Genomic DNA, 25,021 nt, shown 5'->3' on the forward strand with positions numbered 1-25,021 from the left:
TTGTAGCTCTCCATCTCTGCACACAATCCGCCAAATGGCACAACCACCATCCATCCACCCACCGCTAATCCATCCATCCATCCAAACCATCAAATTCATGCGCTACCCCCCTTGAAATATCCAAATGCTCCAAACACCGCCCGGCGCCCGTCAGAAAAAGGAAACATGCGCCAATGCAGTGGGGTGCCTCTTCTGCATGCATCCTGCAAGGCCGCCTTTTCGGGTCCAACGCGCTCTTTTCTCGTTCTCTTCTTCCTCAATTCTTCCCTTCCAATCTCTGTTCTTATTGGCCTCACCTAGTAAGAGGCTACGACGAGAAGTATAATATAACTTCTTCTCCCTTTGTCTCCCTCTAGACACTATCAACTCATAGCCTCGCCAATCACCACCATCCCTCGATCCTCAATCCGTCCCCTTTCAATCCACAGCACCGCAAATCACTGGACTTCCCGAGCCCGCGGGGTTCCGGTTCATATTCTTGCCTCCTCCTCTTCCCACCCCCTGGACGCCGGCCCTGCGGTTCCGCATCTTCTCCATCCACGGCAAAGCGCAAACGCCCAACGCCAACGCCTGGATCGTGGCGCGACGACCGTGTCGCCTGCAGTTGATTCGTCACTCGCCTTCCCAGGGGGGTCTTGCATCTCCATCTCCATCGCTGCATCGCTGGCTCTCATGATGTCTTTACCGTCTCTCGCCTAGGCATGTCGCGATGATGTGATGTCGCTTGCTTGTCAACCCATGTTGCTCCCGGTTCATGTATGTACGATATATAACTACTGTACTGTACAAGTCGGGCACTGCTACATTAGGTACATACCGACCGCATCGTCAAACAAACGGTCAAGCGAGTTTTAGATCAACGGCATATCTCAACTGTACTCGTAGTGGCGCCAATTCCCACATAGCATCAGCAGTAGCCGCCTCGACAACTCATCAACACTATGACTATCCCGTACCGGCTTGCACATCTTTTGCATACCTAGGAAACCTTGCAAGCTCGGCATTGACGATTTTCTCTAAACTGGAGACAAGGCCACACGAACCGTAAGCAAGCAAGCAAAGCAAGTCACACCGATCATTCCCCTCCCACCATTCCCCTGTTCTTGCGTCCCGTCTGCAAGAAGAAAAAAAAAAAGAAAAATGACGAGACGAGGAAAATAGTCTTGATGGACCGACTGGACCCTCTCGAATCTTTGAAATTACACTACCTTACTCAACAGAAACAATTGAGCCTCAAAGACACCGCTCCAAGCAAACCATGACCACAGCATCCGTTCATAATATCACCACCATGAGCCAATCCATCAGCAATGCCACATACCACACCCCAATCCTCGTCACCGCCTCCCCGAACGGTGAAGCAATCCTTGTCGCTAAAAGCGGTAAACGCACAAATATAGCAATTCTTCCAAACAGAACAGCTGTCCATTTTTCCTCATACATACACAAAGAACGCGCGGATGCATCATTCCTAACCAACGCATCAAAAATCCACAATTGGGCACCCTAGTCGCCAGCTGAAGCGGGAACAGAAAAAGAAAAAAAGCAAACCTCTGCAGAAGATTTCTGACAGTCTGCAGCGCGTTGCTGTATGTAACTAACCAATACGATTCTTGTAGCAACTACTAACACCATTCCCGCGTGCCCGGATTTTGTGCGAGCATGTACAGCAAATTCGCACAACGCGCGCGCCAACACACAACGACACGTGGAGACAGGACCCAATTGATTTCCAGCCGAGAAATGGTGAAAGTCTAACAGTTTTGAGGACGGAGCTTTTTTGGCTCTTTGCTTTTTGCGCCTCGTTTCTCCCTTTTGGTTAGGGAGCCCCCTCTCTTCCCGTTCCCTTGCAGACGTCAAAGTCATGGTGGAAAATGGAAAAAAGAGTACCGTTTGTTCTTTATTCCGTAAATCCCAATGCCAATCATACTCCAGACACGGAGCAGTAATAGTAGAAATCGTCACTCTGTCAAAAGAGAAAGCAAAACATCCTCAGTAGGTACAGTAAAAGACAAGACCATGTGCTCATATTGATGAATGGCTATATACCTACGCTTTGTCATAATGCAATGCTGCGCTCAGCATCAATGAAGATGCAACATAAGGAAATAATGTAACGCCAGACGAACAAAACCCATAACAACAACCATACTAATGACGGATGCCGTCTCTCGCGCTTTTCTCATCCTCTCAGAAGCCGCCTATAGCTCCTCCTTGAAGAACTGCTCTTCGCTCCCTTCGTCATCCTTCTTCCCGCCGCTCTTCTTCTTCTTCTTCTCCGCCGCCTTGGTGGTCTCGGTCTTGACATTACCCTTTTCTTTGGCTCCCTTAGCCGCGGTAGCCTGCTGATCCGCCAAGCCGCCGTCGTCGTCCTCTTCATCTTCATGCATCCATCCTCGGAGATGTCTCTGCGCATCGTCGACATCGCCCACAATCTCCAGCTGCCACCCCTTGTCGCCTGCTCTCTCCATCATCTCTTGCTCCCATTGATCGACCATGTCGGGACTGAGATTCAGCTTCTCGAGCTTCTCCTTGCTGAGCCGGTCGACTTGGCCACCGTCCTGCTTGCTGGCAGCCTTGATGAGCACCTCGATGAGCTGCTCCGCGGCTTGCTGGGTGTTGATGTAGTTTCGAGGGGGCGCCAGTACCATGGGAGGCTGGCCATCCTGATCGCCAGCAGAGAGGGATTTGCGTCCACCAACGAGCACGCCGCCAACTTTCAATTGGCCGCCATCGGTCGCTAGCAATTCCTCTTCTTGCTCTATCAGCTCATCCTCCTGCAAATACTTGGATGCTTGCTGATCAAGAAGCGGAGGAGCCTGTTTCTCATCGTCGGTAATAAGCTGGCACGTAATGGCATCTGCCTTGCTCTCCTCGGGAGGCAAAAAGGCAACATCGCCGCACAGTCTCGGAGTGTTGACCACCATGACGTAGGCGCATATCGTGACCTCCTTGATCCAGCCAATCTTGTCGTTTTGCATCCCTGGAACACAATGGTACTGCACCTCAATTGTGCGCGGTCTCCCTGTCAGATCGCATATAGTTCCCCCTTCGAGTTTCTGCACCAGATATCGTTGATCGCCTTTGACTTGTAGCTCGGCCGGTGACTTGGTTTCACCAGAGCTAGATTCCGCGTCCAGGTCGGAGCCATCGGGGAGGGAAGCTTGGCCCAAAATGTACTGCGCCGCATGGGGGTCGCGCTGGGGAGGCTTTCCCATGGGAGTCGAAGGGAGAGCGTGGAACTGCACAATCTCGCGATTGTTGCAGAACCTGTAGCTCCACCATCCAGACATGAAGTAGAGGCACGTGTCTTCGAGCTGGCTGAGAAGGTTCCAGCCACTAATCGCCGCTCGATCAAGTTCACGCTCCTCCTCCGCCTTGGCCAGCTCGGTCGCGGTTTGATTCTCGGGGGACGGGGGTTCGATGATCGGGATGGCGCAGAGGTAGCGATGCGGCGGCATGTTCATGACCTCGTATGTGAGAGGCAAGCCGCCACGATAGCGCCCATCTTGATGGCCCTGGTTGCCGCTGGCGTCGCTGATTGTGGGCTGCGAGAACTCGGCCGAGTACGTCGGATGCTCAATGTTGTATTCGAGTAGGGATTGCGCATCCTGTTCCGAGATGAAGTGGTCGGAGAAGACGACCTCGAACTGTTTTCCCAATCAGCTCCCGTCACTGCGCTTACGCCGGTTCAAGTACACATATGGAGGCGCACCTGCGGATAGGCCAGTAGGTCCTCGTGGATGCTAAAGGCCCGAGATTTGGCCCTGCACAGCGGCAAGGCTGCCAAAAGCGATAGCTGTAGACGGCGCATCATGCCATATTCCGGCCACGTATCGGGCACAGCATCAAATGGCAATTTGCAATGTTTGGATTTCTGCTACTGCCGCTGTCCAGCTTGAATTGTCATCAAGTTGAGGTCACTGTGTCATTGTCGCGGTTCTGCCGGGCTTTTGCCGGCTATCATGAATCACCAAATCATCCCACCATCTTATCGCCAGCCGGATTGATGGAGCATCACTTCACGGCGACGAGATTCAGTGTTTCGCCTTCCTCTCCGTCTCCGCCTCCGCTCCTGATTACGAATGCCACGGTTTCGCCTCGAAAGATAAAGAAATGTGAGAATTGGTAAAAACAATGCCTCATTGATATTTGTCGTTTCATCCTGTCACTCTGCGGCCAATCACCCGTATGGTCATGTGCTTTGGCATGCGTTAGCCGCAACACTCTCTACTGACGTGGAAGCAACTTTCAGCTCTGCGTCAAGCCGTCGACATCCGCTCGCCACTCATTCCGCTGTGCAATTCCGCGCCGTTACAAAGCTATCTACGTATCAAATTGAACCGAGGCCTGCGACTGATAAGAGATCCATTTGAATGTTTGCTGTCCATCCCATCCCCCCTCCAGCCAACAGCAAACGCATGTAGGACGTCGGCGAGATGCGATTCAGCGAAACGGCGCCGATTATCCACTCCATGACATCCGGGCTTCCCCAGATTGCCAGTTGCTTTCACCCCAGAAGTGAGTGGCTGTACCTTGTGGCCGGGCTAAACCGTTCTGGCCAAGGGTCATTTGACTTCGCTGGCAGCCAACTTTTGGGCTGCACCCCTGCATCATGGTCGAGCTGGATGTCGACTTTCCAGCACATCCGCCACAGAAATGACGGAGGAGGGACCCGTTATTAGCGATGGAGCCATTGGAAAACAAAGTAGAGCGCCAGAAGCGGGCTTGCGGAGCGATGCTTGCAACATACGTGCATATACCAAGACAGCCGTTGCTCTTTGGCCTTTTTGCTTTTGCCACGGTCCACGTGGTTTGTCTTTGAGAACTTGTCCAGCCAATGTAAGCAATTGCGTTGGAATAGTACGCATCGAGTTGACGGGCAGACGGCAATCTGAGTCACAGCCTAATTCAACTCTAACAGAACCCAGACTGTCATCCACGGAGAAAGCAGAATTGGCCACACCTTAGGCTGAAGCTTTTGGCCAATTTTCACATGGCAGACAAACAGACAACCTCTTCATGTAAAGTGCTACACGCACTGTGCTGAAAGCAAGCCGAGAACATCCATTGAAGCTAGGCAAAGCAGAGTAGCTGCTAGTCGGCAATTCCCAAATCCAAAATCTCATCATCCTCCTCCTCCTCCTCCATCTTCTCGCCTCTCGTCGCCTATCACGTACCACGGCGACCTCGGAGACGACTCCCGCCGGGGCTGAAAGTTGGTGGGGGAACATTGAAGGGATGGGATGGGTATGGGATTTAGGCCTACCTGGGGGCATGAGAAACGCCAAGTTGGCGCATGTAACATCGAAACATGAAGCCACCGCGATTAGCAGCGATCAAGCTACTGGCCCGTTGACGCAACCGCCTGTACCTAAACATGTCTGAGAACGCCTAGTCAGTTTGTAATCTCTGGCGCTAGAGGGCATCACAGGGCTCTCCGGTCGCGCTCGGGCCAGTTTTCGAAGGCTTCTAGACGTGTTCCACGGGCTGTTAGTGACACGGGACCAACGCAATCTCCAAGTTCCAAGGCGCTGTCAGCCCCGCGCTGGCTGGTCGATCGCCCATCGCCCCCGGCCCAGGCCCCTACAGGAAGCTACAGGAAGACACTATTTGGCCACAGATGCCGTCAATGGTTCAGCTTGTGACGATGCGGTTTTCCGGGGAGGCTGATGCGTTGATGCAAGCAAGAGGCAGGAGAAGGATTCTGCCGTTGCCAATGGATCTCTTATCGTACCCGCGGTTGGAAATACGTGTACGTAAAGCATATTGATGCTGCCGTAAACAGAACCAGGCATGTTAGTTCGTACGATACTCGCGTGTAAGATGCCCCCAGGTTGGCATTTGCTGTGGCAGCCAGATGAGACGGGATCGGCATGTTGACCTGCTCCCTAAAATCCTGACAAGGCAGAATCGGCCTGCCGGTGAGCGACTTTGGCAATAGGAGGCATTAATTTAATCGCGGGTAATTGCAATAACGGGCAGTTCGTTCCGGCGCGTTGCAGAAGCTTGAGGGAATAATCTTCCAGAAGGCAACGGCATGCTGGGATTCGCGCATTGCGCATCTCGCGAGCATGGGGCACTCTTGATCAATGCGGCTCTTTCAGCGCCAGTACTCGAACAAAGTACGATACGATACGGAGTACGGAGTAATACGTTGAATGATACCTTACTAACTCGGGTAGGTGGGTAAGCCAATTCCTTCCATTGAGCTTCACGCCAGCATCAGCGTGGTCCGCAGCAGAGGCGCCCGTCCGTCTGTTTGATATTGAATGAGATTTTGGGGCTGGTTTATCGTCAGTTCATCGAAAACGGCAATCGATATATCGCACTGCCGACACAAATGGTTGCGCGGTTTACCGGGATTCCCAATTGCAGGGCTAGGACTCGCCCAGGACTTGGGAAGCCCTTCTGTCCTAGAGCCTGATAGATGCTGCTCACAATATGTACGTGATACGGCATAGCACGAGTAGACGCAACACTGCAATGCCTCTATTCGGTGTAGCGTGTCTCACAGGGCTCATTGCCGCCGCCGTAGAGTTAGACTGTGCTGTGTCTGTATCCAAAGGGCTAGTCGGATGCTTCGCACGTATCGATCGCTTCGCTGATGGGCTTCACATCAATGGAGTCCCGTACACGGAGCACGCATGGATGGAATGTCTTTTGGCTGGGGTGCTAAGAGCGTTGGGCTTAGCGCCTGTCTTCGTGAATGGTTGCGTGAGCAGCTGAATATCCGGGCGGGCAGGGCAGGGCAGGGCAAGTCTGTCTGTTCCCCTTCGTCCCGCCCTCTCCCAGACGCAAGGGAGCAGAAAAAAGAATCGGGCCACGTCCCTGGAAGCCGGCATTTCTCTTGGCGGGCGCCCAAGGTTGAATCTCATGCTGCTATATCAAGTACATGTACTCCATCGGTCGGTATACAAACAAGTCCATGTATGGGGTACGGAGCAGTGGGTGGTGGTACCAGTAGAAAGAAGCAAGGAACAGTTACACACTTGACCACAACCTTGCACTTGCATGGCCAACGCTTGCATCAGATCCTCACATCGTCATGGTCGAATCAGACTTTGGGCGCGATTGGCGAACGGGGTGGCCCCTAGACTTGATCCAGGTACAGGCTGCTCGCTCGCCGCGCTGCGAACTTTGGCCCTCTCACGTCGCGCCAGCAAAACCACCCTCAGGAGCCCGCCTCTCTGCATACGCGCGAATATCGTACAGTATGAATGGGACAGTACGAGTACAGTTACGGCATCGTGTGTGCGCGGGTGCGCGTTGGCGCATGTGCAGCACAAGGAAGCAGATGGGTGGTGGGCTTTGTATGTATGTTGCAGGTTGAATCTCGTCCAAGTGGCCCCCTTACCTTACTGGCTGCCGATCCAGGAACAAGAGCAACACCAGGCCGATTCACCGTTTCACACTCGCGGGTTGCCCAAGCCCAGTCACGATGCTGCAATTGATGGCGATACAGACACACATGTGCCGGATAACTCACCGCCAGATGGCCCAAGGGACGGCATGTCCCGACGTAAGGTACCAAGTATATGTGTCGGGCTGTTAACGGATACATGTACGGAGTGGCAACAGCAGCACTGCCGTTCCGTAAGCTGGACGGCTCCAGTTTCGTACCCAAGGCAGGTTTTCTGTGTGCGTGTGTATGTATAAGTCGACGGTGTGTATATGCTTTTGTGCATACGATCCATTGATATCATGCCCAGGCAAGGTTAGTCCATGCGAGCGTTGTGTGTGCCATCCCATAATCGCACACACACACTCACTTACACACTTGCACACGCATCAAGGGTCTCTCTTCTCTCCCTGTGTGTGTGTGTGTGTGTGTCTGCTTTGGGGCCCCCATCCCCTTGACTTGGCCTGGGATATCGGACAGCCTGGCCGACGCCATCCCATCCCCGGGTCAGAGCAGCACGTCTCGACGTCCTGACGGGGTTGTCGGATCTGATTTGCTGCTGGGCTGGACCCAACGCTAATCAAGCCCGCCCGCCTCACTTTTACTCGCGCAGAGGCCAGTTGGCGCGCCGGGTCAGGCTAGGATTCGAGGATGGATTCGATTTGCTTGCTGCTGGTACTGGTACTGTAATATTGCTGCTGCCTTGCTTCCTCAAAAACGGCGACAGTGACAGACTGAGCAGCACCAGCGCCCGGGACCCCTGTCGGCCTGCCACGACAGCCGCTGGCGGCGGGCTGTGCTGCGCGTTGCTTGTCTCGTCGATTCGGTAAAGACGAATTACTGACCGACAGCTGCTTAAGCGTTGTTTTGGAAGCGAGCGAGAGTTGACAAAGCAGAGGGGTAAATACCAAAAAAAGGCTCAGGATTCTTGCTGGCAAAACGACGATGCATGGCAATTGCGCAGCCCCCTCGACGAGTTGCTTTTTGCCTGTTCACGTTGTTCACAGCATGAGTCAACCACGTTTTCCCTCACAACTCCAACACCACACCGAAGGCCTAAAATGGTTCGTCGATGCGCCGTTTGTCTCGCGCGGCGCATAAGTGACGGGTTACAAGCACTACCGCACTCAGTACCGTGTTAATGTCGACCATTTGTGATTCCTTCACAACCCCGTATCGGCAAGCATCGACAGCCGATACCCTTGGAGGAGGGGCGGTCGCACAGGGCTCCATGCCTCCGTCGACGCCAAGCCGCGTTCTTTAATCTTCTGCCTGGGCATCTCAAGCCACCAAGCAGAGGTGCTAGCGCGGCTGCCTTTTTCATTTCACGGCTGCGATGACAGCATTGACGTAGAGGAGAGAGACTCGGGAGTACTAGAAAGTTAGAGGGAGCGATAATCGGAGCATCCATGATGGGGGCTTCAGTATCACAACTGGGCGTGGTGTAGGTTAGATACGTTCCATCAGCTAGCAAGATGCCCAGCGAGCATCGGGTGCGAGCCGCATAGCCGCATCGCCGTCAGTCAGTCCGTCAGTCTGGCAGCTTCACCGAGCTAGTAACACCCGACCGCAGAAACGGCTTACAGAGCGTTTGTGAGCATCCACGATTTAGAGTAAGAGGTGGGTGTGCTGGTCCTCCGCGTTCTTCAAACCCCATGCCGTGCAAGCGAGCGAGCGAGGGAGCGACGATGGCCACCTTCCTGGTCAACCACCATCATCAAGAAGACTCCAAGCCTCCCCCCTGCTAGCACCGATCCAAGAGTTGCACTCAAGTTTAGCTAGCAGTAGCAGCAGAGCATCGTTATGCAGGGCACCTTTCCGCGGCATGAGCACAGCGTCCTGTCCTGCGTCTCGGGGGGGGGGGGGGCAAACTTCAATGACTTGGGCTTTTTTTCCTCAAGTGCTGTGGAATTGCTGGTGACACGAAGTCGCAAACAAATTAGTTTTTGATTTCAGCCATCAGGGTCCGCCTTGGCTGTTGAAGAATTGGACGACCAGCCATGCCTAAAGTCTGATGTCCATACGGTGATACCGTACTGTAGGTACCTGACAGGCGCACACGATGAGCCAGGGTGAGCGAATCCACGATTACAGTCCAGCATCCTTGGATCCGATGTTCGATATGGATCCGATGTGTTTGGTCTGGGGTCGGGGTCTGCCAGCACTCGTAGAGTCCGTAACCCGTAACCCTCGTATCGTATGCGCCATATCGGGGTCCATCGCTGATTGAGTTGCGGCCTTTTGGCTCAATGGAAAAGCCGGGGTCTGGCTCTAATTCTCGTCTGCGAAAAAGGGACCTGACGCTGACGATCCCATTGTATCCATCGTGTGAGGTATGTTCAGGTGCTAGTGCCGGGTCTAAACCTTGAAGCGATCAGCGGCCAGGAGAGAGCCTTGGGCATTGGATGTGAGACGTCATTTCCCCCAGCGGGCCACATGCGCTGTTCTGGCGCACTCACACAGCGCAGCACAGGGGGGAATGAGCGCTGGCTGGCACTGTACAGCAAAAGGTTAAGGGGGGTCTGGTATCTCCACCGAACTCTGATGCGAGCTGCGTACTCCGTACTTCGTCTTGGTACTTTGCATTGTCCCCATCCCATCGCCCATCGCGGCCCCCCTGTCAACGCATCTACTTGTCTTGGGTCTTGTGGCTGAAGGTGATCCATTGATGGCTCCTCCCACACTCGATTTGATGCCAAATACCACCGGGTTTAGTAGGTCCTCAAAGTACTGTACCTCGACACACATGTACTCGTTCTGGCGCCCGTACCCGCTACTTGCTCCTTGCCCGCTGTACCCGCGTCTACTTCCATGTTATACTTGCGGCCAAGATACACCAGACGCTCTAGCGCCGCCCGTCTATCTTTGTCTCTCCTGGGCTGGGCTCTAGGTTGTCTGTATACCTTATGTGTGTACACTCATATGCGTTGCCAACTGGCCGGCCGCGGCTTATTTTTACCTGTGCTGTGCTTAATACGATCAAATGAGTTGGTGTGTGTTCTGCTAATATTCGGCTCTGAGCGTGCAATGCAGTCTGCGTCTGGTACTTAAAACGCAGCCACATCGCCTTTTCCTCCAACCACCACTTCGCCCAGATTGCCTTACAGTAGAACACGACACACACATAAGAGCCTCCAGTGACCCCCTCCAACTACTTACTTCGTCCTCTCTGGATTTTCTTTCCTTCTCTTTCTTCCTCTTCCCACTTACATCTTCAACAATATTCTAATCCTTACTTTTACTTGACACTGTCCTTTTATTTTTTTTTTCTTCCATACTTGCTCCTATCACTGGTACTGTTTATTACCACCTGTACTCACTTACTGTCTTGTTACCGGGCACTCCTTATAAGTGCTGCCCGGCGCCGCTCTTGGACGAAGACTGTCAACTCGATCTCTTCCTCAGCCGGGCAGTCTTCGCCGCGAATCACTCCCTCACCATCTTCTTGCCATCACTACACACTGTCGCCTCTTCACAGCCGACACTACTGCTGTGCATCTGCTCTTTTTTATTGATATTAATACCTGCCGTGTTGGCATTCCCTCGCTCTCTTCAACTCTCTCTCATACTTACACCCTCTCCTCCCCCCCTCTCTTCCATACTATAGGTGCTCGGCATGTCGAATAACTGTAGACATCCCAGCTACCACCCCCATACACCTTTAAACACACAGCCAGACACGATGGCCTATAACATGGAGCCCTCTCCAAAGTCGATGCAGGGCACCATGAATTCGTTCAACTTCAACTCTACCCGTAGCACACCAGAGCTGCCGGTTTCGCCCGACTTTGCTCTACAGGCCAGCGCGCTGCCAAACAGTGCCAACAGGAATGTGAGTTTCTCAGTGTCCATGACAAGAAACCCCCATTGCGACTTCATTCATACAGTTGTACCACCAGCCGACAACTTTACAAATAATTCCATTTTCGACTTCATTTGTTGCAAGACGGACTGCATGCTGACCATGTCCTTTTCCAGCAACAGAACTGCCACGATTTATTTGCCCAGCAGGGACGTTCCCTGTCGCAGGCTGCCCATTATTCGCTGGCGCCTGCTCTCATGTATCGCGAGTTATCCATTCGCTCAGAGCCCATCATGCACCAGATGCAAACGACATCATCTGCATCAACCGGGCGGCGCACCAGCCATGAGATGCTCTTCCGTCCTCTTGCTCAAGTTCAAGAGAATTCTTCACCAGACATTGGCGTGAACCCTCAGGTCTACCTTGCCAACATGGACCCGAGCCCAAGCTACATGTCGTCCACCGGGACCAACCTACCCCTTTACGACATGTTTGCGGGCAGACAATCCGCTACGCCCTCCATGATCACGGCATCTACGGGCATTGAGCACGCTCCTCCCATGACCAGGGAGAACAGCTTTGTTCATGCCAGCCCCCGCGTTGACATCACGAGGATGCCCTCATCTGCATCCTACGCCGACTCGCTCTCTGGCCATGCCACATCGAATTTTCAGCAGTCAGACTGCTCCAACGCATTCAACATGCCCGAAGATCTCCTGGCAGTGGGCTGTGGCTTCCCTAATTCTACCACACTGCAATACCCACCCCTTGAACATCAAATGTTGATGTCCCCTGCCTTCACTCCCGCTTTCATCGGTCCCACCGCTCCCGGGGCCGCTCTCATGGAACGAGGAGACTCGACTTGCAGCAGCAAGTCGACCTCTTCTTTGGCAAACCGGGCCAGGGAGGCTACAATCCGGGTTTTGCAAGCACAGTCGACCTCGATTGCCCCCATGCCCCAGCCACCATCCCAAGAGCTGCCTCGAGCGACTCATGGGAGGCGCACTACCCAGCAAGACAGCAAGGCCAAACAAAAGGCAAAGCATGATAAGCTTTACTGCAACCATTGCAACGAAATCCCCGATGGGTTCCGGGGTGATCATGAGCTGAGGCGCCACACCGCCGCCAAGCATCGCCGAAAGGTCAAGAAGTTTGTCTGCCGTGACCCAAGAGACAGCGGCATCCCCACCAAGCTCAGGCCCCTCAACCCCCTTACGCGATGCAAAGCCTGCGCCTCGGGAAAGCAGTATAATGCATATTACAACGCGGCAGCCCATCTTCGGCGCACTCACTTCAGAGTGAAGCCAAGCCGAGGAAGGGGCGCCACGGGCATAGGCGAGAAGAGAGGCGGCAAGGGAGGCGGCGATTGGCCTCCCATGCCTGAGCTCAAGGCATGGTTTATGGAGATTGAAGTCAAGGCAGATGGGCCTGCCTCGGTGGTTACGGGCGATGACCCCCCAGATGAAGGGTCTCTTTCCCCAACATCTGCGTCCACTACGCACATGAGCGCCGATTCTGACACGATCAGAGAAGGTAAATCTACCGTGTTAGCGAGCTACGTGGACCAGCCAGCTCAGGAGGAGCAGCAGTTTCCCTTGCTGTCTGCTGTCGACGACAGTGACATTGACCTGCTTGGCACATCGCAAGGTTCTGAGACATCTGTGTTTCAGCACGTGGATGACTTGAGGCTCTTCGATGTCGCATGGCTTGACCTTCTGTCTAATGCTGGTTTGGATTATCCGCAGCTCTAATGCTGATGAACGGATGTGTCTAGCTGGCGTCGTCATGATCGACACTTACAGTTGTGTATGATCGACTTGCTCTGGACCGAAATTTAAAAAAAGAAAAAAGAAACAAAAACAAGAATATCAAAACCTTTAAAAAGACAAAAAAAAAAAGAAGAAGAAGAAGATTTGAGCATTACGAAATCATGGTAAAAGAAATATACCACACAACAAGACTGGGAATACAGACAGGATTCGGCGTTATTGGTATTGCCAACTCATTTTGCCGACGCTCATTTTACTACTTGGATTTTTTCGACTTGGCTATTTTATTTACATCTGTTGTATTTTTTGGGGGGGCGTACTTTTTTTTTTTGTCAATTTGTTCACTGTGTTTTATACGAATGTCGTCGGGATACGTTTTGTCGAGAGATTGGATCAAAGGGATCCAGCTACACAGAATCACCGAGCGCACGGTGGCAATTTTCACGTTTTTTTTCCAACCTCCTTCGTGGAGAAATCATTTGGTGGCATACTCTTGTGCTGCAGCATTGGGAGGCGCGAGGTATTGTACGATTCACGGATCATGAAGAACTGAGACTGCAGGGAAGGCGTTTGCTTTTGATCAACGATGTATGAAGAGGGGGGATTGTTGTCTACTTCTTTAAGCGACTTTGGAATTTTGATGTATGGATATGAGGAACAGAATGTATGGATAGGATGGATAAGACGATGGATAAGAGTTTTGTTTTTTAACGTTGGAATTATTGTTCAGAGGGCACATGGTGTTATTGGGAAACAAAGTGCATCTGGGATAGACACTAGACTGATATTTTTTCTGGAGGTGCACATTGTCGGATGATCGTGGGACACAGAAACAGGACACGCACGACTATGCTTGAAGCTTTGGAATCTAGGGTTGTAAATTCTATCAATATTTGTTTTTTCGCCGAGATTGACAATACACTTTCGCTTTTTTGATAATGGCGGTCACACAAATGCTTTTTTTTGTGAAATTTTTTCTTCATATTACGGCGGTGAGTGGATGGTGCGTACACCTGCATGTACCTACGTACGCATGCATGTATTTAATATAAAGTACATATAAGTACTTCAGCAAAAAGGAATAAAAAATTCTAGCAGATTTCACATAAGGCGAGGTGTTCTTACATGTGGTTCCCAAAGAGGAAATACATGGTGGATATGGGAAAGGGACCGGTGTGGAGACCGGAGCAGCGGGAAAGGAACAGGGATAGCCCTAGTAGTTTAGACTTTTTGATTGGGAAAGGGGAAAAAAAAGAAAAAAAAAAGAATGGGAAATAAGAATGCGTAGTCCTAAAGGCAAAAAGAAATGGAGATTGGGGGATGGGAAAATGTAGTGGGAGGTTTGATTGGTGTGGCGTTTTTGGGGGTGTGTGGGAGGGTGTGAGTTGGCATTACATCGAGGTTCTTACAGGGAGGGATTCGTGGATGGGGGTTTTTCTTGCTGAGGCTGAGCTGTACTGGGATAACACAGACAGGCGGACAGCAGTGGACAGCAGTGGACATGGGTTTTGAGGTGTACCGTGCTCCGTACTGTACAGTATGAGTGTGCTGATGTGGTGAGGCTTGTGTGCTGCGGTATGTAGTACCCAACGGTTGTTGTGAAGTACAATGGGGTGTGTTGAGCCTCTTTTTTTTTTTGTTCTCTTTGCCTTTTCTTTACCGCCTCTTTGGATGGAGGTATCATATACATGTTCTTGTATCGAACTTTTGTATTGTACTTTTGGATTGCCATTTGCATGTATTCTTACATGAAGTGTGAGAGTTGCGACTTCAGGGAACATGTGGTGGCGGTGATGGCGGTGATGGCGACACCGACAATCAACGGTGCTACCCTGGAAAGACACCGAAAATTGGTGTTCGATGTACTTTCCGATATGAAAAGATGCCTTTTTTTACATTTGGATAGCTTAAATTTAGAATTCCAGCATCTTTGACTCACCGCATCTAAAGAAGATTATGTTTACCGCCTTTTGAATGTGTCCTTGAGGATGAGATTCGGGAAGATTTCTGAGCTAAAGACACAGGGCTGATCTGACTTTCTAGATCTAAATGGCCGAGTTGGATTATGGACGACAATAAGGTTGTGTATAATCGGAATTGAGCGAGTTTTAAATGAAGAAATTTTCTTTTGGATACATGTTTGTTTTCTCGAAAGCGACAAATCTATCGTTCATACAGAAAAGAGTTGGAGCTAGAAATCCCATCTAGATTGTTGCTGAGCTCCTGCAAACTCGCATTCCGGTACGAGTATGTCTCCACGCTTCCCCAAACCAAACTATATCTCCTTAGCGGTAGTCTTTGTATTCTGTATCGTGTGTCAAAATCGCCGTCTCTTCTACACACAGGGTATCGTTGTAACCAGCATTCAGCCACCTCTCCAGCGTCATGACTTCTTCACATTGTCCGTCCACTCCTTGGCCCACTTGACGCCCTCGTGTCCTCTCCTAAACAGCCGTCTCTCCCACTCATCCAGCCCCCGAAGAAACTCTTCGCCCTGTCCACCCAGCCCAGACTCCTCGGCCTTTCTCGCATGCAGTCCCACATCCGCCGCCCTCACCACAAACGTTGTCCTCAGGATGGCGCTCAATTCCCTCTCGTCAAACAGGTCCAGCATTCGTACCGCCACGCCGTAAAAATATGCGCTCTGGTCTCGTAGTGGCACTGCTCGTGGATCGGCTTTCAGTGCGGCGAGCACTTGTTCGGACAGGCAGGGCGGTAGGGTCAGCGTCAGAGGCGGCTTGGAATCTTCTCCAGCAGAGGCGAGAGCGAACATTTCAGCGAGCCATAGAGGTAGGTTTAGGCGCGTGCCGGGCTTGAGGCCATTGGAGTTGTCGAGGTGGCCGAGGTAAGGCACATCGAGCTCGAATCGACAAGGGACTTTCTGCGGGCTGAATTAGCTTCGTCTGAACTGTATTTTCGGAGCGATATGCGTTAGGAAGAGAACACGCACCTCCCCGTCAGTGAGAATGGCGTCAACGTCGTAGTAGGACATGGCGAGTCTGCATCGCGGGCGCGTTTGTCGCAGCCCGTGTTTTGAGGTTGGGCTTTTCGGGAGCTTTGGTGGGGTCGAGACAGACGCTGGCGTAGAGTTTTGGCGTGGACGCGTTAAGTGGCAGATTCGCGCTGACTAAGGGAGCTTTGAAGGCAATCCTTTTGGTGGAAGCCATCGACATTAAGCATCCACAATGAAATCACATTGCTAAAAATGTATAAATAGACACTGAGAGGTGGAATTATCTCGGCCCTATTAATAGTTTGTAGGCTCTTCGATCGGCACCAAACTATACACCAAGCTCGCCACAATGGCCGATGGACCATCTCAAAGTCCATGTCCATTTTCGGCTGGCATCTTCAGCGCTATCGATACTTCATTTGTAACATTTGGGTACTCAAAAAAAAAAAAAGGCATAGATCTGGGGCACATAAGAAACTATGTGAATGGAAAATGTGATGTCCTGACGCCAAACGGGAGTAAAGTTTACAGGCAACACTTATGCCCCATGGTTGCTCATTATCCCCAGGTCAGGTAGTTAGTTATGCTTTGTCGAATAAGCCTTGCCAGTCCATATACTTTTGTCATTATCCCTACAGAGACATATATTTAAAGGTATCTGAGCTCCCAGTGAATCAACAATAGTCCTTTGCACTTCAACGGTCAAACCGGAATTCTCGCCCAAGTAGGTCAACTGCACACCCTCCAAGCAATATTCTTCAATATGACGATGCCAGAGCCAACCGCCCCCGATTTGGATGAGGTGGAATTCTATTACTATGGGATTGTCCAATGTCCAAGGCTTGTCGCACGCTCAAGCCCACACGTCTGGGTCCATCGACAGAACCCTAATAATACGAGAAGCTGTTTCTATCCGGAGCTGCCCTATTCCTTGTATCCGAAAACACTTCACACAGTTGGAAGACACCCGCTATTGCATCAGCTATGGAATGATGCCGGATCTTCTCTCAGAATACAAATCTTGCAAGCTATCAATGGAATAGATTGGACTTCTGTTGATTTTCTGCGTGTCGGCCACAACGGAGAATATCAAATCACGCTTATGGTAGCTGTCAGGCCAGGCACACTCACTTGGAACTATGGGCATACTGTCGCTTTACGATGCAAATCTATTTTGGACGAACACGGTATTCATGACGTGCCTTGCGAGATACTAGAAGCAGTTCTTCACTTCCGCGCCGAAGGGGAGCCGAAGAACTATCCCACCGTCGACTCTGAAGTCGAGACTGGTTCCGGCTCAACAACGTTGCAACTATTTTCAGGGCCAGCCTCGACCAAAGACGAAGATAGATCGCATAAAATCAAGGATCTCACTGACAGACTTGGTACCCAAATAGCCACGAGCCAGTTGAATAATGGACCTATATCTAGTACCAAGGGCCTGTACCTCTCCATCCGCCCGGCTTGCTCTGGAGACGAACCTCAAGTCGTAGCCTTGGCTTGTAGGCATCTGATGATTGACTCTGAAACAGAGGGGACACAAAAATACCAAAAATCTTGGCCCTTCAGGGACGTCATCCAAATGGATCAGCGCACTTGTATGAGCCATCTCTGGCATTTTGAGGAGGAAAGCAAGAGTGACAGCAAATCTGGCCACGAGTCTTCTGAAGGCGATCAAACTCATGCAGCTGCTTCGCCTGCTGGCTTTGGCGACAACGCCATGGTTCTTGCACACGCCATGCACTTCTTTATAGACGCTTCATCAAGAGTATTTGGCCGACTCCTATATTCGCCGGGATTTTCGGTCGCATTTACGATGGGATCAGATTTTTCCGAATTTACATGGCTGAGAGACTGGGCTTTAATCGAATTACTGCCAAATAGTCACCGAGCTGCCCTCGGTTCAATCCAGAATATCGTTTATCTCGGAACGGAGAGTAGTATTCGTGACTGCATGCAACGAAATGGAGAGCAATACCAGCGGCGACTCATGGATCTACAGAAATCATTGATCACAAATGGCGAATTGAAGCTCCAGAGAGTCGCGGTTCCTATGGAAGAAATCTTCACCTCTCCTGAGACTGAGAGTGTTTATGAGTCGGGGCTATTGGTGGGCAAGTACGGAGCAAGCGGACAGTTATCGTTCGGTCTCGGCAACACCTTGAAGTCCCTCGTTCGCCATGTTGTGACATCGGAAACAGGCAGAGAAACAAAAATAATGAGTGAAGAATGGGCGATTATCTCAACTACTATGAATCACTCCAGACATTGGGCAGAGAATCATCGGCAGGACGCTTTCGCATGGGTGGGTGATTTTGGTTCGTGCGTTTGGGATATGCAAGGACGCCCTGCCGGAATCATAACGGCGGGCAGCAGCGGTTCCCAACCCGCAATCGATGGGCACATCACATATGCCCAGCCTCTGGAGCGCTTGCTGAAGGATGTTAGCTTGGATGGCTTTGATGTAGAGCTCGTTTGAGTGGGATATCTGACTCTCTACATATACACCGAGAGCTTGTCTTTGTTACAGCTGGGCCAATAATAATTACCAGCTGATGTTCTAGATAGATAGATACTATACGAATGACATATACGGACGTATATTCTATGCATCTCTCCATTGTAAATCGGTGCTGCTAAAATGGGTATTAGGCGTGTAGAGCAGACTTCAGTCAGTGCTCTGCTAGTTTCCGAGAAGTGGAAGCCGTGTCGCCCATGTCTCAGCAGATTCAATTTCCGTTGTAATAATGCCGTTGGGATCCTCATTTCTGCCTACTGATGAGCCGAGATAGAGAAGAAGACTTGGAGAAACTTACAAACTGTTAATGATCCTAATAATTTTGGCCATTTCGTACTTGATAGCTTTCCGTGTCTCGACCAGACTCTGCACATCAAGGGATACGTGATTGTCACCTTTGCTCTCTCTGAAAGCAAGTGGGTTCCTCATGGCGGTCTGCAGCAAGGCCAAGTGCCTTTTGTAGAGCATGTACGAGTCAAGGAGATTGTAAGTGTACTGTTCGGTGTGAGAGAAGGTGGGCACGCAGATTTTGGACTCGGCTGCCCATTTCACGAAGCTCTGGTTCTGGGTGTAGGGCGTTAGTACGGCCCACGTTTTCTGCGGACATGTTGCCACTCTCGCTGGGAATCCGGATGCTGCCCGGATTAGCGACTCCAACGTCCACTCCCCCCCATCTGGCTTGATCTGGCCGCCACCTGACCAACTGACCGTGATAGTTGTTTCGGTCTCTCGCAGCGCTGCCTCGAGTGCAGAAGATGCGAATTCTTCGCTTAGCGCAAACTCGCTGGCCGAGCCGTTCATGACGCCTTTCAGCCTGTTGCCCGGTGGACACGTATAAGCGACTCATCGAAGCGGACATGATACACGGTTTGTTTACTTACGCTGCTTCAATATTGGCCTTTTTGGTTACATCCGGGGCCTTGATCGAGATGATGGCGTTCAAATCCCCGCCTTCGATGAATCCTTCAACAGATCTGTCAATGCATATACATGTACAATTAAAGAAAGTGAGAGCTACCGGATATATAGCAGTCACCAAAAGTCTGGAAAAATGTCTCGTTGGTCATCCTCATCTTTCTATTAAGTTCTGAACTGTCAAGTTGTTAGAAAGTAAACATTGAAGCGCTATCATTTTAGAAGTGACCATGAAGATCTCATGGGGGCGATGTTAAAGGCTTACAATTCTGGGTTCTTGGTTGTAGTAGTAGTCCCTGTCAAGTTTTATGAATGGCACGGTCTTAGTGAACTTAATCAGGAAATGGAAACCTACGATTGATCACTTTGACCGAGATCACTGCATTCAAGTCGCTATCGGCGAACTTGGCCTCGTCTACGCCGAGCGAGTTGCCTGATATCCCGATGATGCCCGATTTAATACATGATGCTGCGCTGATGTTCATGCTGCGCGCCACGTGGGAGATTCTCTCAACAAACCGCGAGTTGTACGATACCACTTGGGGCACACTGGGTGATGGATCGGCCCGAGCCACGTGGGTTTGTATGTCGGACTGATCTATCTTGACGGCGCCGTCGACGCACGGTAGCTGAAGAAATGAGTTGTACCCCTGACCTAGACGCATGGTGTCATTGTATGGAGCGAGTTGCATAAAATCCATGTTTGATGATGCTTTGTTTCCGATAATACAAGCAATGAGGAAATTAATTGAAAGAACAAAATGATGAGGTTAATCGTCTTTTTTTTGTAATTGTATATAGTGTGGGCCTTCATGGATCGTCGACTATTGTCAATAGTTCCCGCTTGGCGTCGGAGGCCGCGAAGCCAGAACGCAGTCTAAAGAAGTACTGCAGCCAAAAAACGCACTTCGTCAACACCATTCCTACATCTACCGCTACTTGCATGCATTGGCAAGTCATATGTAATGCCGTTCCCTCGAGACGCGCCAGAAGCACAATAAGGAAGCCATAGATACTCTTGGAACTGTGTCCCGGGTTGTCTCGCGACGGAGAGACTTGTCCGGTCGCAGAAACGCTTCGCCACTCACATTACCACCCGCATTGCGACACACCTGAGCACTGAACTAAGACGCTTGTCTGCTTTGTGCCAGTTATTGGCACTTGTGCATAGCGCCACGGCGCGTTTCTGTGGCTGATCCGTTGTCTGTGTCGTTTTCACATCGTGGCGTACCCTCACCAAGCTGAAGGGACATCAAGATATGTCGCAACTAAGAAGGGAGGGCTGCCGAGTAATTAAAAGACATTAGCTGAAGACACTCTAGAATGGCCGAGGCTTGGGAAGCTGGTCGATTTGAAGCCATCGGGATCGCGGCAAGCGCCAGTATTCAGCTAGGGCTCTGCAAGCTGAAAAAAGCATCATCGAATAAGAGATGCTGAAGCTCCCAGAGAGAGAATGCTGTGGACCTGGACTATTGATTCAGTACAGTCACATTATTGATTCCCAATATTGAAGTAAGTAATGTACAATGTGTATCTGGATTTTTCTGGCGTTTGCAAGTGATTCTATTCTACGAAGCACATGCCCATCTTCATGTTATAAAGGAAGCAGGCGGACTGCACTTCAACTTGCGCCCACCGTGGTTTTTTTTTTTTTTTTTTCACTTAATTTCACCATACCGCGCTTATTGCAACATTATTAGAGATGAGTAACACCGGAACCTGGGCGAAAGAGTACTATGATGGCTCCCAGCTCTATCCCGATCACCGCACAGTTCTTGTTCACAAGTTAGCCAAGCCTACTTTGGCCGAATCCTTCAATCTCTCCACGGAGCCATGGCGCGCAAAATGGAAAGGATATCTCGATCCAACAAAGCCCTACGTACTCTTTGAAAAAGGTGATTTGAACCAGTTGGGATTCTCATGCCCTGATGATCCCAATGCCGACTTGTTTCTACCGCTCCAGTTTCTAGTGGACATGAGCAGCAAGCAGTATGACTGGAACACCGGATATAAACTTAAAGACTCGAATAACAAAGACTTGTATGGCATCGTGGGTAGAACTCAGCAAGGGAAACTCATGGCTGCATTATCAACGCAGGTTTTGGACTCGGCTTCCAACTCACAGAAGCTGAAAGATGTCATCGACAAAGAAATGTGCTACTGGCATACAGTAGAGACCGCGAACTCGTTTCGATCAGTTGATCCTAATAATGGCCTGACTCTGCTCATTAGACCTGTTGGGACATATAACGGCATCACGGATGGCCAAGTAGTGAATGCCTTTAAGCGTGTCACTTCTCAAATGACGTTTCATACAACTTATATCTTCGCGCCAGAGGCGGGAAAGACATTGGCTGACTATACATTGGTAAGCATCTCATAAAGCGTGCGAACCTCGCACACTCTAACATTCTGCTCTGCATGGTATATTGTCTCTAACAGAACCTCTCTTAGCTATGGACAAGCCCATTCTCTCTTTATGAGACCTGGATACGTACCGATGAAATCTTGTCAAAGATTGAAGAAGATCGACCATTCCCTCAGGGATCTGTCTCTGTTGGGACTACACTAACAGAATGGGCCAAGGGCGTTTACAAAGTAGCCCAGAAAACTCCATCGGATCCCGTTGCTCAAATTGGATTAACTTACGAACAATTCCTTGCCGGGGTTAAACAAGGCGCCGGAACGCCTACTGAAATCAATGCCGACAAGATTGAAGAAGCTGTAGGGAAGCGCAAAGAGGTGAAACCCCAGAAATCGGCAATGGGAGGCCTGTCTGCCACCGACGTAAGTTTGTCTTTCCCAACTTCATCACCCCACAGGCATTCGTTCGGTTGTGATATGGCTGCTGTGTGCTTACATGAGTTTGCGAATGCGAGGGAGAATTATCACTGACATCGCTTCCAGTTAACTACCCTTTTTGGCTGGAACGCCCCTGCGCCTACAGGATTATCTAAAGCCGAGGTACGCTTGCGTCTTTGCTTTATTCTCTGAATAGATCGATTATTGGCTAAAATTCACCTCTAGTGGCTTCATCTGATTGCTTTTTCTTTCGGTGGGATAGGAGCGGGTAATAGTTATCATCACAGTCAGCTTTCGTTGAACTTCATATTCGGCACTGCTGAGTGCAATTCGCTTATGTATAGGTACGTGATAATGCAATTAGAAAAGAAATTAGATACGAGCAGGCGACAAGGGGCTGCCATGCTGTTAGCAGCATCTTCTACGGCAAAGCTAACTTATCCACACACAGATACGAGAGCAGCTGGCAGGTTCTATACAAATACGAGGCAGAACTAAGAAAGCTTTCTCAAAAGGCTGGGCCTCAAGGACAAGTCCAGGCTCAACTCAACGATGGCCTCACTGTCAAGCCATTACACCCTCTAAGTGGCGCTCAGTGGATATTCGGAAATAACCCAAATGGCCTGCATGAAACGTTAGCAAAGAGTTTCCCCTGGCTTTGCTACGCACTGCAATACCATATCACCATGGATGAATGCTTGGTTTTTAGCAAAGCCAATACATTTGATCAAGTGGTGGATTTCTTTCCCTTTACTCGTCCTTTCTTTACAAAGGCAGAGGCTTTAGTTGATAGGTTTCTACTTGATGAGCTATACTACAAGCGAAGAACCGCTATCAAGGAGGAAATTGCCAACGCCAACGCCAACAACGCCCCCTAACAAAGCCGCCAATCCTGCTAATGCCTTCGAAGGGCGCCTGAGGCTGGTGTGAACCGCACTACCGGCCTGGCAACTGCTTCTGAAGTTCAAGACTTGGCCCACCGGTCGTTTGGCTCTGTTGGTACACTTCGCATAGGAGCATACTCTTACACTGTCGATATCAACTAGCTATTTTAGTTATCAGCGAAATTATTTGTTTTTCAAGCTACAAGTTCTTAAAACCTCCTTGAAGAAGTCGTACCTTCTTTTGACGATGATGTTGGCAGCTTTGGCACCAGCAGATGCTTTGAAGTAAAACCCTGCCTCCCTTTAGCCCAACATCAATATCACAGTGAATTTACATGATATGTTAATCTTGCAGTAAAGGGTTTTATAGTTCTATATAAAAGCTCATATGCGCTCAGCTATTCAACATATATCAAATCAACCTGTTACATCAATATAACTAACAAAAATCATATCAACCTTGATAAGCTCCCTTCGAACTGCCTTTTAAAGACATGATTTCAGTGAAATAACCAACCATCCAGTGCCAATTCTAATGATTATCAGGGATGGAGTGTTTTTGGCAAGCCATTTCCCTTAGAATCGGATGTCCATGCTGAATTAAGCAACAAAGTTGACGGTGAGCTCGCCGTTGTCGACGTTGTTGCCGCTATCAGTAGGAATAGAGCCGCAAACTTGGCAACCATGGTCCTTGAGCTGGTCCAAGAAGGTAACAGTCTGGTCCTTGTTGAATTGGCGGTTTCCGATGTTCTGGTAGAAAGCGCAAAGACGACCGGTGGCGAGAGCAACACAGGCAACTTGTTGGCCATTGCCCCAAGAGCCATCAGGGCCGGCAGCCACAGCGTCCCGGACGTCTGAGAGAGTACCATGAGGCAAATTGGCAACGCCGCCGACGCCGCAGCTAGAGCTACCACGGCAGTTGATGCCAAGGCTACGAGCAAGAATCTCCGAAGCTCCCTCAGGCTTTGAGACGGGCTCAGGGGCACGTTCGACCTCGACGTGGCGCTTGGCGTTGGTGACCATGTTGGCAGTCAGCTCGCCATTGTCAACATTGTTGCCAGGATCGACGGGAATAGAACCGCAGGCAGCGCAGCCGTGGTCGAGGAGACCTTGGACAAAGTTGACAGTCTGGGCGACGGTCCATTGGCGGCCGGTCTTCTGGTAAAAGATGCAGAGAGATGGATTACCGATTGTAATGGAGGACTGGGCACATGTGACATGCTGGCCGTCGCTAAAGGTACTGCCCTGATTCATACCACGGAGCTGGCCTATGGCTGTGGACAGAAGTCCTTTGTTGCCAGAGCAGAGACCGCTGCCGTTACAGTTGATGCCACCAGCGTTGACAGCAGTGATCGCAGAGGCGATGGTGAGGAAGGTGTTTCCGAATTTCATCTTGAAGATGCAATGGTACGTTCCGTAACTGTATTAGACAGATGGAGAAGATGAGAGACGACGTTAATGTTGTAGAATGATGCTTGGAAGGCGGATTGAAGTTGAACGGGATGGAGAGGAGAGCCTCTATTTATAAGTTTTCTCCCCTTATATGATTAGCAATCAAATTCAGATTTCCTCTATCTATCAGCTGCTCATCTGCGGATCTTCTCTGCTCGGGTCGTCGGCATGAGGTCCTTTCCCGCGGAGAATTACAGTTGTTTGCTTGGCCTTGAGCCCATCCTACTTACAAACCTATACTCAGCATGCCCATCGGACATAACACGGGATGTTTTTGGGTACTGTAACTGGAAAATTTGACTGGTGGACTTTTTCGGCCTGCTAATCGATATGGATATATCCAAGCTTATTCAACTCTATGCCTATCAGTTTTCACAGCGTAGCATTTTGATATCCCGAGTGGAGATGTCTGCGGGTCGGTATTTTTCCTGCGGTGTTGCTGATGCTCAAGCTTATGGTCTTACCCTACTAAAGCGGCAAGAAAGACATATGTTGATAATTCATATGACACAACGGACGTGGGG

The 25,021-nt window shown here is 50.4% G+C and overlaps 7 protein-coding genes across 7 annotated transcripts; 3 read left to right on the forward strand and 4 right to left on the reverse strand.

The window, feature by feature from the left end:
• Positions 1-2,201: 2,201 nt before the first annotated feature.
• T069G_04720 (glucosidase II beta subunit-like protein domain-containing protein) lies at positions 2,202-3,814 on the reverse strand (the record flags this gene model as incomplete). The annotated part of the gene is made up of 2 exons (XM_056171930.1): positions 2,202-3,650; positions 3,716-3,814. 2 exons carry the CDS (start codon positions 3,812-3,814, stop codon positions 2,202-2,204), a joined length of 1,548 nt encoding a protein of 515 aa, XP_056028788.1.
• A 7,270-nt stretch (positions 3,815-11,084) lies between these two features.
• On the forward strand, positions 11,085-12,955 carry T069G_04721 (uncharacterized protein; the record flags this gene model as incomplete). Its single annotated transcript, XM_056171931.1, has 3 exons — positions 11,085-11,234; positions 11,381-11,658; positions 11,707-12,955. 3 exons carry the CDS (start codon positions 11,085-11,087, stop codon positions 12,953-12,955), a joined length of 1,677 nt encoding a protein of 558 aa, XP_056028789.1.
• Positions 12,956-15,356: 2,401 nt separating this feature from the next.
• On the reverse strand, positions 15,357-15,965 carry T069G_04722 (GINS complex protein domain-containing protein; the record flags this gene model as incomplete). Its single annotated transcript, XM_056171932.1, has 2 exons — positions 15,357-15,854; positions 15,924-15,965. The coding sequence occupies 2 exons, from the start codon at positions 15,963-15,965 to the stop codon at positions 15,357-15,359; spliced, it is 540 nt and encodes a 179-aa protein (XP_056028790.1).
• A 724-nt stretch (positions 15,966-16,689) lies between these two features.
• T069G_04723 (uncharacterized protein) lies at positions 16,690-18,405 on the forward strand (the record flags this gene model as incomplete). Its single annotated transcript, XM_056171933.1, has 1 exon — positions 16,690-18,405. One exon carries the CDS (start codon positions 16,690-16,692, stop codon positions 18,403-18,405), a length of 1,716 nt encoding a protein of 571 aa, XP_056028791.1.
• A 204-nt stretch (positions 18,406-18,609) lies between these two features.
• On the reverse strand, positions 18,610-20,024 carry T069G_04724 (uncharacterized protein; the record flags this gene model as incomplete). Its single annotated transcript, XM_056171934.1, has 8 exons — positions 18,610-18,698; positions 18,747-19,008; positions 19,153-19,258; positions 19,326-19,407; positions 19,463-19,536; positions 19,625-19,655; positions 19,715-19,774; positions 19,823-20,024. The coding sequence occupies 8 exons, from the start codon at positions 20,022-20,024 to the stop codon at positions 18,610-18,612; spliced, it is 906 nt and encodes a 301-aa protein (XP_056028792.1).
• A 1,037-nt stretch (positions 20,025-21,061) lies between these two features.
• Positions 21,062-23,039, forward strand: T069G_04725 (uncharacterized protein; the record flags this gene model as incomplete). The annotated part of the gene is made up of 5 exons (XM_056171935.1): positions 21,062-21,727; positions 21,814-22,146; positions 22,267-22,323; positions 22,387-22,505; positions 22,613-23,039. 5 exons carry the CDS (start codon positions 21,062-21,064, stop codon positions 23,037-23,039), a joined length of 1,602 nt encoding a protein of 533 aa, XP_056028793.1.
• Positions 23,040-23,645: 606 nt separating this feature from the next.
• T069G_04726 (kp4 domain-containing protein) lies at positions 23,646-24,437 on the reverse strand (the record flags this gene model as incomplete). Its single annotated transcript, XM_056171936.1, has 1 exon — positions 23,646-24,437. The coding sequence occupies one exon, from the start codon at positions 24,435-24,437 to the stop codon at positions 23,646-23,648; it is 792 nt and encodes a 263-aa protein (XP_056028794.1).
• Between the last annotated feature and the right edge of the window lie 584 nt (positions 24,438-25,021).

Source organism: Trichoderma breve, chromosome 3, assembly GCF_028502605.1.
Source record: "Trichoderma breve strain T069 chromosome 3, whole genome shotgun sequence".
NCBI classification, from domain to species: domain Eukaryota; kingdom Fungi; phylum Ascomycota; class Sordariomycetes; order Hypocreales; family Hypocreaceae; genus Trichoderma; species Trichoderma breve.